Raw genomic sequence first — 13,897 nt, 5'->3', positions numbered from 1 at the left:
GGGGTATACCAGGAGCAGGAAATAGGAGAATACCTGGGGGGTGGGGTGGGTAAGGTGGCAAAGTTAAAGAAATCAGTAAATATATTATTTTAAAGATCCTTAGGGGTTTTTTTTTTGAAGTTGTTTTAAAGCATGAGCTCAAAGTACCCACAAACTCAGAAATCCACACACATTACCCACAAATTTTTCTAGAGTAAAACTTCCCTAAATGCAAATAGTTATCCTTCTATATGCAGCTGACCCTTGAACAATGTGGGGTGGGGGACACCAGCTGCTCACAGATTCGAAAAATCCATGTATAACTTAAGTCAGCCTTCTGTATGTGTGGATTCCCAACCGTGGATCGAAAATATGATTGATTTTTTTTTTCAAATCTGCATTTAAGCGGACCCATGTGATTCAAACCCGTGTTGTTCTAGTGTCTACTTCATATGATTTTAAAAGATATGCCCTTATAAATTAAAGGTCTTCTTGAATTTATGACTCTTACGTTTTCTGGAACAAAACCAGCCAGCCCACACAAAGAATATAATGAGCCAGAGAGGACATACTCACCTTTGGAGCCACACAAAGCCATGGTGAGGGGGCTGTTGCTCTTGTCCAGCTCCCGGAGGCAGGCACTGCCGGCATGATCACGGATCACAGACAGCTCCTTTAGGATCAAAGCCTGGTGGGAGAAAGCAAAGTGTGTGATGGAGTCATCTTCACTGGCTCTGCTGATCACAAATGTCCTATCTGACATTTAAAGAAATTTGAAAAAATTTATGCAAGATGTCAGATTTCCAAAAGAGAGGTTTCTGAGCTTTAGAAAACCAGGATAGGATGACCCATGTATATAGACTGACGTCTTCCACAAGGTTCCAAAGTCAGTGTGTAAGGTAAAAATGATTAGTAAAAAAATACTGAAAAATCCTTTAGATGGCAATGAAGTAGAATGCACATGGCTTTGTGTACAGGAACCTATACAACGATATATCTACATCTATATTACTGTAATATATACACTCACGCCTAAATAAATGTATAAAGTGTAAAATAATCCTTGTACTATTATTAAAAATTTGTGTTTTTTTTTTCTTGCCAAGTGCACATTTGAATTCCCACAAATTAAGCGTATGATGAGGTGACTCTACAGGGATAGTTCAGTCCTTGAGCAACCAGATGTTATTCCTCAACCTACAACTTAGGATGCTGAATCACTTACATGGCATGATTCCATTAAAAATGAGCGCTGCTGAGGTCTCTAGGTCTCTTTCCTCATCTCTCTTTAAGATTTAAGTGAGATTAAGAGTGAGCTAATGGTGAATACCTCACACGAATTTGCTTTAAAAAATTCACTTCATCAAAAAATTTCTTACTGCTTAAAGAGCCTTTCTTCCATACATTGGTAAGTGAAAGCTCTGAGCTACCAAGGAGGCAGAAGAGAGCCAGGCAAAACCCTGGTGCAGTCAGTCTGCAGACCTGGGCTGCTTTAGAGAAAATGTAGGGCTCTCAGAGGCTGATGGTGATTCTAATTCTGACATATGCTGGTCCAGTTCTCAGCTAACCTAGTTTCAGACATGAGGGGGCAGGCTGGTATGTGACTTTCACACATGAATTTTCCCTCTTCTGTATCCAAAAAGCTGTGGTGCCAGTCTCTAGTCAAAAGATGCTGGAAATAGAAAGGGCAGAAGGACTCCAGTACCATTTACAGAAGGGACCCAAGGTGATGTTGGAACAAGAGCAGCCCCATGTGGTCAAATGAACAGACAGGGCTGTTCACATTCACTTAGAATGGGAAAGCTGGAAAAGATATAAAGGACCTGATTGAAGGCCCTCCTCCCCTCATTAAACAAATGAGAACATACACAAGCAGCATAGCGCCAATGAGAGGCTAAAACCACTGCCTTTACTTCCCACGCCCCTCTGTTATTTTCCCTTGATGGTTAACAGAACAACCCTATGAGCACAATGTGGCTGAAATGACCCAAAGAGCCAGACTCACCTCCAGAGTCTCCTCAGCAGTGCAACCAGGCTGCTGCTGTAGTTTGCCTGTGTTTAGGGCTTCAATGTACTCATCACATTTTTTGTAGCCAGCATTCAGCAACTCATACTTGGCCTTTAGCAATCCTTGGCCAGGTGTGACATCACCAATCCCAATTGAGAATCCACGGTTAGCTGTAGAATAGTTTGCAGGCAGAAAAGGAAGACAGCCATGGATGTTAGTCAACCCACTACATGGAAACAAGTTTACACCTTCAGAGAATTTGTTATAATTAAATTAAATAAAAAATTACTATATTAGTCTCCAGGGAGTTATACAAAAATTACTAAGACTCTCTAATTCCTCTCAGATCTTATAATCTAGGGGGGAGCACGATGATATCCCAACCAACAATAATATCAAGCAGACTGTCATTAAACACAAGAGCAGCCTGAGAAAGCCAGCTACAGAAAGGAAGCCATCTGACTTCTGTCTGTTTCTAAAACAGCATCACAGGAACTTTTATGCTCACCTGAAAACCCGTTTTTCTTTTCATAAATCATTCCAAAACACAGAGAATAAGAAAAAACCATAATTCCACCTTGATGGAACTACATGCCATCAATAATCCTAACAGAGGTAGAAAGTGGGCACAAAAGAGGCAAGTGGCTTAGCAGAGTGGGAAAGGAGATGCCCTAAAAGTGGTTATGAGAATGAGGACCGATGAACCTGGAAGGGCTCAGAAACTAGATCACCAAGTTCTGCAGATGCTGGGAATGATGTCTGTGCTGAAAACAGGGAACCACAGTGTAAAGACTATATGAAAAACGCACTGTAGGTGCTTACCTCTGTGGGAGATGAGAGTTTACTAACCAAGAAATAGAAGTAGAGAAGCTCTGGATTGGGGGACACTAGGTGCAGAAAGATGGGGATGACTAAAAATCAGGCACTGAGGGACTCTTCAAATTCTATGTCTAAAATCCCTAAGCTCCCTTCTCTGTCCAGCTCCCAGAATCCTGGCAGCCAGGTTTCTATCCTTGGAAAGGAGAATGAGATTGGAAGATGCCTTTGGAGAAACAAAGCCTCCCTAGAGAAAAATGTTACTGATAATGATATTGGGTATTTACTCAATCAGAAAGCTAGCTTCCAGCTCAATCAAGGAACTGAGATGTCCATGAGCCAATGAGCTCCATTTCTAATCAGTGTTTTAGTGCCTCACTCATAAAATATGAATGATAACCAGTGACGACCAACTATTTAAGGAAAGTCTTTACCATGAAAGATTGAAGCACAGAAAAAAAAACAACTAGAAGGTAAGAAAAAATTCACGGTGCCAAAAACATAAAACTGAGTAATATTCTCTCAGAGTGATAGGGAAGATGTACTGGGATAAAGAACAGGAAGCCTTAAAAAAAAATTACCCAAGAATAGGCATAGTTATTAACTAGAAATTAAATATATGATAGAAGTGTTTAAAGAAATGAATCCAGAAACAAAGCAATGGACAATAGGGACAAGAAGATAAAATCACAGAATCTTAGTAATTAACAGAAATTCTAAAAAGAACAGAAAAAGTAAATTATCAGAAAAAATAATATAAGAAAATTTCTAGAACTTAAGAACACATAGTTGCATATTACAATCGTTTACAGAATGCTTAGCACAATGAATGATAAAAGACCCTTACCAAGGATGTACCATTATGAACTTTCAGAACACCAAAACAAAGAAAGGATTCTCAAAGGCTTCAAAATAAAGATAATTCAATACAAAAACTTGGGAATAAGAACAGAAATACATGTTAAAAAAACCCTGAAAGCTATTATAGAGTAGAGCAATACTTTCAAAATTCTGAGGGAAATGAATTTTCAATCTAGAATTCTACAGCCAGCCAAAGAATCAATCAAGTATAAGAGTAGACTACAGATATTTCCAGGCATGCGAAGAACTCTCCACCCACAGCTTGCTCAAAGTATGAGCAAACAAAGGAAATAGGACAGTTCAAGGAAGGTAGGAAAATATTAAATTAAATAACCTTGTAGGACTGAATCATGGAAGGTCCAGAGGGCCACAGTGAGTACACAGGTACTTTGGAAGCAGCCCACAAAGGGCCCTTTATGTAACACAATTCTGTCTGGCAGACAATAGGGAGCTACTATAAATTTTGAGAAGAGAACTGAAAAGCAAATTCAAACTTTCAGTCAAACTAGTTAGTATTGAATTAATTTCATTAAGAAAAGCATATATGATTTTGCTTGAATAAATAACCTTTTTTCTGTGTAAGTGTTAGGAGGGGATAAAACAATAGTAGAAGAAACAGCAGAAGAAACTCCTTAAATTCCAACAACTACTGCAATAAAATAAAGATGCTGAGATACTCACAGAGATAGACAGGAGCTAGCCTGGCAAGCCGTGACATGGCATCGGCAGCTTCGTTCTGCCCCCAGTCTCGCAGCAAAATGTAAAAAATATTGTTCTTGGATCCTGATCCCAGCGTTCCTTTGTCCATGCTGCCACTCATCAACTCGCTATTCTGGATAGTAACGTCTGGAAGGATAACAATGATTATGCTGCTAAACAAATAATTATTTATTACACTGCTTCATTCCAAAACAAATTTTAGTTGGAAAAAATCTGTTTCCATGTTACAAGTTAAAGCAGGTCAAATAGATATTTTCCTTAAAAAAATTTTTTTTTTTTTTGAGAAATCTAAGGGACTTTAAAAAAGCATGAAAGGCTCAGTTAGCTACCTTTTAGTCCCAACTCTGAAATGTAGTAGTTGGCCCTTATTCTCTTAATCTGTGAACTGTAGATGACAATATCGAGCACCTGTCATCTTGACATAATGGGGACATTTTGGGCATCAACGAAATCATGCACAGCAAAGTGCTTTGTAAACAAAGTGTAGAGCACTCTATTATTCAACTAAGATACTAAAAACTAACAGTGGCACCCCCATGAATAGCCTACACAATAATAAAATGAAATTAAAATCCAGGAAAGAACAAAATACAGTCTAAAATAAGAAGCCAAAACATCTAAAAGAGTGTATGTTTTCAAAGGAATGATCATAAACCTGAGAAAAATCAGTTCTCTTCAAAATATTTACTCTTTATTACAAGAGTGTAGAAACCTTGACCTTCAGAGAGACCCTGCAGTTCAGTTCTTCAGTGTCGAGTCCTGGAGATCCATTTCTTGTGACAAGGCCTTGCTAATGAAGCCCATTCCAAAAGTGCTACTCAAAGAAGCCTCTTGGGGATCTGCTTCTTAGCGGTCTAGGACGAACTAGGAGCTTGTACCAGAAAGTAAATGCAGCCTGAATGCCATATTTTGGGTTGAATTAGTCTAGATGACTCAGATGGGTTGCAAAATACTCTCACTGTTACACTTGACCTTCATGTTATCATAAAATCCAATGACCAGGTGAGGCAGGTGAAAAAAGTTCATCTTTTAAAACCTTTAGCCATACTTTGGGTCAATGAACACATTTTTTGGATACGAAATAATACATTTTAATATACCTTAAATGATACCCTTATCAATGGCAGAATAAAAGAAATCGCATTAAATTACAGAAACCAGCCACTTAAGACAAAACACATTCAGAGAAGAATATTCTAATCACAGTATCACATTTCTACAGGATCTCTACCTTTTAGAGAACTGGAGAATCATATCTGAGAGGAGAGACATTAGCTACATTTCCCTGAAGAACAAACTTACTGCTTTAGGCTAAGGTCTTAGAGAAACATTGAATTTGCTCCTTAGGTGAAGGTAAGTTATTGGTCATTTGTTTTTCTGTCCCCTCTCCCCCATTCCATTGTTTTAACTCACAGGAATCATTGATACAGAGATCTTCTCCTTTGCCACAGTACTGCTTGCCCTTGGTTCGGAGGTTGGCCCTCACTGGATTGTCATCACTAGGTCTGAGGATGACACTGAAGATTTGCTTTCCTGTCCACAGGGTGACAGGCTGAAGGAGGAAAGAAGCCAGAACATCAGCTGGCTGAGCCTGGTCTCAAACACCCATCATGCAAATAAAGCGAGATTGTACAGCAATCACACTTAAAGCCAGTACCAGCAAAGGTACATGCACACAGATGCACACGCACCTCTTGTACAAACCTTTAATATTGTAGGGGGTGGGAGGCGAACTTTAATTTTCTCATCCTTGCCAACCAATATGGAAGCAATGATTTGGCAAGCCTTGGCTCGGTCAAAGAAAGTATCCTTAAGAGTGAGAAGATAGGCACCTAAGAATGTTAAGAAATGACACACACACAAAAGAAATGAAACTGAGGAAATCATGTTTCGATTTTAAAATAAATTTGTACTATTACTAAAAAAGTGATTTAAACAAACAGCTGCTTATTGGCTCTGTCCTCCAAGCTCCACAAGTAAGGGAACTTTTACTCATGGCTGTAGTCCTGGTGATTAGAAAAATGTCTAGTCTATGGTAGGAGCTTAATATATGCTTGTTGATTTAATGATTCAATTCAATCAACCTATACTAAATATCTCAAGTAGGTTCACAGTTAAACTTAGTAAACAAACAACAGAATTAAAAGCAGGCAATTAAATAGCTTATCAAGTAGTCACATGAAACCACTGTGAATGAGAATCACTGTGTTCCAGTCTCCTTTCATGTTAATTTCACGAACCCACCTGTTAGAAAATCCTGAATAGCAGCAATTAGTGGTTCTCCATTCCTTGGGGTTACAAGATTTGCTTTAGTCTGAAGGAAAAATAAACACAATAAGTTAGCCATTCTAAAAAGCATGATGCAGTCCAAAGATCTGCACAACAAAGACTTTGAATTGTTATGAATAAATAGAGAGTAGCAGAAAAGATGATGCTGAGAATAGAAGCCAGGGGTCTTAATCCCAGCTTTGTCACTAACTTGCAGTTCTTCCATCTGTCAAGGGGAAAGAAAAAATTCAAGCAAGGTTGATCTTAGTGGTTTCTATCAACACTAAAATAAAATATTGAGTGAAGTTCTTTTGGATTCCTGTAAAGAACTCAACCATGCAAGACTTTATTGTTTTAATAAATGTATTTCTCCAAAGAAAATTCATTTCTATGAATTAGTACTGTGTTATCTTTCAAGTGAATCAATTTCACGCTTTTCCGCAGCAATAGCAGAACTGTTAAATTTCTCTTAAGACATTAGGTTCTAACAACAAGCAATTCGACAAAAAGATTTAACTAAAATTTAACAAGTGCCACACTGGGAAAAAAAATATGCTAGTTGTTCATTGCATAGGTAAATTTAAAGGAAGTTCTGTGGATCAGACTGCATCTGTTCAAGTCTTGATGCGGAGATGCTACTGTGCACGTGTGTGTTTTCTGGGCTCTCTCACCCAGAGCAGAGACTTGTTCCTGCCTTCTTCTGAACCACTGCCCAGAGCAGTGAGCCTTCAACTGGGCAGGGAGACCTATTTGTTCACTTGTGGTTTAGAGAATCTCTCTGGAGTGAGACAGAGAGTGGTCTGGGAAAGCAGAGGGCATGAGCCTGAGATTTGTGTATTTTGAAAAAGTTTCCTAGACAATTTGGGCCACATTCAAGCTACAGCCCAACTTGCTCCACTGAGATAGGATTGTTGAGTCAGTATAGTAGAAAATCTTCTCACAAGAAATTGACAGGATTTGTCCAGATAGTAATTGTGGATTCTTCTATCCCAATATCCTTGGGGCCTGTTTTTATTGTCATTTTTAACCAATGAAATATGTTATTAAGACAAAATGTCTAATAAAATGGATCTTTAACCGCAAAGTCAATGGCAAAGTCTCACTGGTTGGCTGCAGGCTGATAGCTGTTATCACCAGCAACACTCTAAACATTAGTTTTAACTACAAAAATAATATATAATGATTATATAAAAAAGCCTAAAAATACAGACATGTAAAAAGACCAAAAAACCAAAAAGCCCCAGTATATGGAACTGCCAGGCATAAAGAACTGCTGTGTTTAAGATTTGGGTATCTAACTCTTCTGACTTTTTGCGCCTCTGTGCTATGATTGGCTTCAGGAGAGAATGGGACGTGTGATACAACATGTAGAGTTCCTCGAGGAGAGGCATTTGTCTTCCTCACCCTTGAACTCTAGCATCTAATGAGCACTTCTTAACCGTTTGTAAAAGAAAGTAGTGGTAAGAGTCATTACAAAAATGACTATGTGTATTGTGCCCTTTCGAAGACAAAGACACATGTAATACATCTTGGAAGGTTTCCATTCAGAATGCTCAATAAAATGCATCGGTGCTTAAAGAATCTTTAGCTACAAGAAAATCTACTTATGCAGAACATCTTTTCCCATGATACCCAACAGTCGTGGTGTTGCTACACTCTTGACTTTTCATAATTTGTACTCATTTTTAATTTTTTTTCAGGAGCCCACATTATAGGTCAGAAAATACCCACTCCTCCCACCTACTATAGAAACTAATTTACTTATATCCTATAGGGTGTTTTCCAATGGGATGTGCTCCCTTTCCCGTCCTTTCAAGAAGCTGTAAGCTGGGCTGTACCATCCTACGTACCCCCATTAGAACAAGGGCCTCTGCTTTAGCTTCTTCTGTTTGAGGAAGATGAAGATTCATTTCATCACCATCAAAATCTGCATTGTAGGGTGTACACACACACTCGTTAAATCTGAAGGTCCGGTGGGGCTTGACCCTGGCCTGTGGAACACAAAACAGAACAGAAGAAGGATTTAGTCATTTATCCAAAAACTTCCTAGTTTTAAAACACTGAAAATGGCTTCCTGGAAAACTGGAAACTTCAGAATAAGGAAGTAACTTTCTAGTATGTTCTGTCAAGTGATATATGTCACCTATAGACTCATTCAATAGCTTTATTAGCTCAAACCAATGTTTTAATACTATGAGGCAAACACCAACATAGGAGCCATTGGCCAATGATTTCACAGTTTGATATGAAAAAGATTAATGGCAAAAGCTGATTAAAACACTGACTACATAAAAATCCATTCAGTTTATACTGCCACTGAAAAAAAGGAAAGCCAACAATAAATAAAAAAAAAACCAACACAACCCAAAACCACCTAGGTGGAAATAACTGAGCAACAACTTTTTACTTCCCAAATTGACAATAAAGAAAAAGGAATTACGCATCTAGGCTGTCTTTCCTTTATGTTTTTCTAGGCAAGCAAATAGCTCCAGTTTTTCAGTATAAGAATGCTGTGTGTTAAATGTGAAAGGAATGAAAAATTAGAGAATCACTATTTTGCAGCCCCACTGAAATAATGTAGGCAAGGATCATAAGTGGATGGAACTATTAGAAAAAAGGTTGATGGAGAACCTTTCAAGGAAGACATCAGGTGAATCCCTAATGTTTATAGCATGACTAAGAGTGGGATATCCAGATAACATGTGCCTCCTGAAATAAGGCAAGAGGATGCAGCCAGCACCTCCTATTCTTGCAGAAAAGCTGAACCTGAATCTGATTATGCTTTGGGAGCTAATTTCCAGCTTAAAGGGATAACAGGAAAAATGAAGAAACACTTCAGAACACACAAATACGAACCGACTAAGAACACGAAGCATTCAAGACAAATGATTTGTTTTCTTTTTTTCAACGAGATTCAAATTAACAAAAGGATGGAGGACTGTTCTAAAAAATAGAGACCTAAGATATATATATCAACTAAATATAAGGTGTAGACTTTGTTTGCATTCTGATTCAAGCAAACTAGATACAAAAAAGTTTTTAAGACACGTGGGGAAATCTGATTATGGACTGGGCACTAGACAATACCAAAGAATGACTTAATTTTGTGAGGTGTGATAATGGCATTGTGGTTATAATGTTTTATAGAAGTAAACTGAATACACATAGAAAAAAAATACACGGCTCCTGGGTTCATCAAAGAAGGGGGGAGGGAGATAAAACAAGTGAGGCAAAGTGTAGAAAATTACTGAACAATGAGGATAAGAAAATGTGAGTTCATCATAGTGTTTTTTCTACTTTTGTGTATATTTGAAAATTTTCAAATAAAAAATTTCTATTTTAAAAAATGCTCCAAAGCCAAGCTTCCAGAAAAGGCTTTTGCTCACCTCCTAGATTACATGATCACAACCTCATAATCATAAACTGCTTCTTTGGTATTTTTTCGGTAAAAAAAGACTGATTGATGTAATGTGTTCGTAAACTATTGAAAAACTCAATCTAGAAAAAAACTACTTAAAGAATCTGTTTAAACACTGTCTGCAAATGCTCATGGATTTAATCACTTTGCAGATAGAATTTATGATTATTTAGTAAATGAAGGCTGCATCTCCATTTTCATTTTAAATCTCCAGAAAAAGGAATTGCTGCTGTTGCAAAACTAAATCACCCTCCTAACTATGGTTTTAGGGTCTTAGTTGGAGGATTACTGCAAAGAAAAATCTTTTAAACATTAGTTAATATGCTAAGTTAAATCAAAAGTTAATATTCTGTCACATTTACTTTACATAAGTTTGTGCACACATATATATCATATATTTTTGTCCGCAAGTGAAATCATTCCAGTCATTTTCACACTAATTTTCAATCAGTTCCTGTTTTACTGTTGTGCATGAATATTACATTATAATTATTAAAAATATTGAAGAAAAGCTTGAAATTTAAAAGTTTTACTCAAACTAAAAAGAAAATCAAAAGTTATGAGTATCTGCAATTATTGGCAATTTTAATTTTAGAAGTCTAGAATTTAGCATTGCACACACAGACAAAAAATAAAACCAGAAATCTCCTACTCACCAGATGCGCCATTATGCTCAATTTGTGCAGTGACGGCTGCCGATTGAATAACACCACATCCCCATCTATGAGGTGTCTCTCTACGATGTCCCCATACTTGAGTTCCTGAGCCATCTTTTCTCTATTTCCATATTTCAAAAACCTTAACATACAATAATAAACACCATGTATGAGAAAAAAGTTCCCTCACCAAGTCTATCACTCTTCATGTCAGGATTCAATCTTCTAAAATGATCATATTTCACTGAATCTAAGGTGTCTATAGAGGCCACCTTAGACATAGCTTGTAAGACATAGCTTAATTTTAAAAGTACTAAAGTATGAAAAAAAAGTTGTTTTAGAACTACAGAAATATAGTAATAAATCAGCTTCTCCTGCTGGGCCCTGTTGATGTTTTTACATCATATTTACCCCTGTTAGTTTTGCTGGGAAAGCCAGAGTTGGAAAAATGAGTGCCTGCTGGGTTACGAATAAGCTGAGGTAATCCCAGAGCACAGGTGACACAGAAAATGATCTGCTTTCATATCCCAATGTGTCTTGTCCATCTAGATCCAATAACACTAAATGCCAGAGAACAAATTAATACTTCTACAATCGTCAAACAGAGCAAATGATATACCTAGGCTCACTGCAATTTACACAGATATTTTCCACACGCTAAAATGTCCCCAAAATTATACTTTGGACTGCATTCTGTGGCTAAGTATGGCAACAGTGAACTTGGTCATGAGAAGGTAGTAAAATTCAACTAGATTGGGAAAGCATTACCTTTTCATCTGTGTGTGTCTCTGCTGAATAAAATTGGCTCCTGGGTGAACTTCAGGGCCATTTTGAACCAATTTCCTCAAAAAACTAATGTTTGCTTTGTTTACCTGTAGGACCACAATAAAAAACAATGTTAAGTTTCTAGAAGCTAGTGCACTATACTGAACTGTGTCTCAACCTTTACTTTCCTGTGTCTAGGAGGAGGAGAGGAAGAGCCCTAGGCACCCTGCTGCCTAGGGTCTTGAGTGTAATGACAATGAGTGACACGCAGGAGCCCAGGATCCAGTGTGGATGTGGTCACTCACTTGCTCGGTTACATGACCAAGTCCTTCACTGGCCTTGATATCCATATCAGTTAAATAAGTGGGCTGGATTGATCTGTAGGTACCTTCTGGCACATACTGGGATCCTAAACACAGGTGACAACGTCATCTATAATGATTCACCATGAGCTTATAAGGTTTAAAAGCTGTGACATCAGCACATTAGGCACTGGTCTCCATCACTATGTCCTGCAGCCTTTTGGACAACAGTCTCATGGAACACCAACTCAGAGGAGGAAACTCTGGATCATTAGTAATTCAAAGGCATTTGCACAAGTTTTACCAGAATCATCTAAGATCTGAACCAATTAAGAATCTCAAGGGCCAAGCCAATCAATATTCTCCTGTAACAGTCCTGTACATATCAATTAAAAACAGAAAGTATTATAATACAAGTGAGAACTGAGTGTAAAGATTTGTAATTTTCTAGTTATGCATCAATAGCCTCAAATTATTTAAAGGCTTTGACTCTGATTCTAAGATTCTAAAAACAAAAATCGATTCCAACAAAATTAACTAGACATGCTGTTTATCATTTACTTTAAATCATGTGGTATAAACAAAAACCGAAATATATCAAAAATATTATTACTTGGAAAAAAGTTTCAGAACAGTATATTTAATGTATCTATGAGAATATACACCCAAATCCAGACATGGTTGTGACTGTATATGCTACAGATATCATATATGGTGATATATGTATGAAACGAACTGGAAAGATTCAAATACTCACACACACTAAACTGAGGGTGGAGTGGGTTACTGGGTATTTTCCACTGTCTGTTGTTTGGAATCTCAAAATATAATGTAAAAGCCAGGATTCAAGACAAAAGAATTAAGTGGCCAAATGGTACCTACCTTCTCAGGAAAAGTCAGAATTTTGGCCACATGAACTGGCACAGCTACCTCATCAATCCGGAGGTTAGGGTCAGGTGAGATGACTGTTCTACCAGAAAAATCCACCCTCTTTCCTGAGAGATTGCCTCTAAACCGACCTAAATAAATAAAAATATGTCATAGCACGAAGTGTGCTGTTTGGGGGTCACTTGAGTAGAAAGACAAAGGAAAGTCTGTGATCTCTAACTAGAGAAGCTAGACATACATTAACAACAAAACAAAACAAATAAATAAATAAACAAAACAAAAAAGCAAAACCAAAACCAAAGCGGTAGACTATCTCCTGAATTTTATTGGCAACAGACCTTGTTTTCCTTTCAGGCGCTGGACAAAACCCCTGGTCCATTTCTTAGGTGCCATGTTGAGGGGAATGCCTGAGAGCTCGCTGTTGATGTAGAGGGCACACTGCAGCTGCAGGAAGTCCCAGTCTTCCATGATCATCTGGGTCTTAGCTCCTGATATCCGATGCTAAAAATGAGCAAAGAATGAACAGGAACAAGCCTGTCAATTTGACTTTCTTGATCACAACTGTTTCCACAGATATACTCTGAAACTTACAGCTCAGAAATGCTAATGAGAAGCACTGACCTTTTTAATGACATCATTTAGGAAAATAATTTCTGTCAATTTCATTGTTAGATCATCTTCATTGGTACCAGACTTCAAATCGCTCACGACAGAGGGTCTAATACACAAGGGAGGCACCAAAAGTCGTGTGAGAATCAAATCAGAGGGCTTTCCAGCTTCTGGGTTCATCAGAAGTAAAGGGACATCTTCAGCTGGAATTCGCTTAAATAAATTCAGAACCACTAAGGGATTCAAGTTTTCCTATGGAAAGGGTAGAAAAGAAACATATGTCGATTTTTCATAGCTTGAGTATATTTACCACTTAAAATAAGTGTAAATGATGTCAGAGATTTTTTTAATATGCTATTCCTAAAAACGTGCATGACTTTTATTCCCATTCTTTAAGCCAATCATTCCCCTTCTCATAATTATTTCAAAGGGTATGATTTTAGTAATTAACACAAAATTCTGCTACAAGGATATTCACCAAAACTGTTTAGTAGTGAAGTTGGAAACAGCCTGATAGGTTACTGTTTATATGAAATCATGGTATATATTCATTAATGCAAAACTACGAAGCCATTAAAAAAACCCAAAAAACAAAAAACTAGAAACA

At 37.6% G+C, this 13,897-nt stretch overlaps 1 protein-coding gene across 2 annotated transcripts in view; it reads right to left on the bottom strand.

Annotated features, from left to right (window-relative positions):
• Positions 1-13,897, bottom strand: part of POLR3A (RNA polymerase III subunit A) — a 42,724-nt gene that overhangs the window by 17,449 nt on the left and 11,378 nt on the right. For both annotated transcript variants that reach the window (XM_036222665.1, XM_016159445.2), the window contains exons 6-17: positions 13,303-13,542; positions 13,020-13,182; positions 12,676-12,812; positions 11,495-11,598; positions 10,727-10,868; positions 8,503-8,643; positions 6,629-6,698; positions 6,089-6,216; positions 5,798-5,936; positions 4,346-4,510; positions 1,985-2,157; positions 556-667 (exon numbers count right to left, since the gene is read on the bottom strand). In XM_036222665.1, coding sequence (XP_036078558.1) covers positions 556-667; positions 1,985-2,157; positions 4,346-4,510; positions 5,798-5,936; positions 6,089-6,216; positions 6,629-6,698; positions 8,503-8,643; positions 10,727-10,868; positions 11,495-11,598; positions 12,676-12,812; positions 13,020-13,182; positions 13,303-13,542 — 1,714 coding nt within the window. The remainder of the gene's footprint in view (positions 1-555; positions 668-1,984; positions 2,158-4,345; positions 4,511-5,797; positions 5,937-6,088; positions 6,217-6,628; positions 6,699-8,502; positions 8,644-10,726; positions 10,869-11,494; positions 11,599-12,675; positions 12,813-13,019; positions 13,183-13,302; positions 13,543-13,897) is intronic.

Source organism: Rousettus aegyptiacus, unplaced genomic scaffold (genome assembly GCF_014176215.1).
Source record: "Rousettus aegyptiacus isolate mRouAeg1 unplaced genomic scaffold, mRouAeg1.p scaffold_m13_p_6, whole genome shotgun sequence".
Classification (NCBI taxonomy): Eukaryota; Metazoa; Chordata; class Mammalia; order Chiroptera; family Pteropodidae; genus Rousettus; species Rousettus aegyptiacus.
The sequence above is the reverse complement of the archived record's forward strand: the minus strand, read 5'-3'. Positions and strand labels throughout refer to the sequence as shown.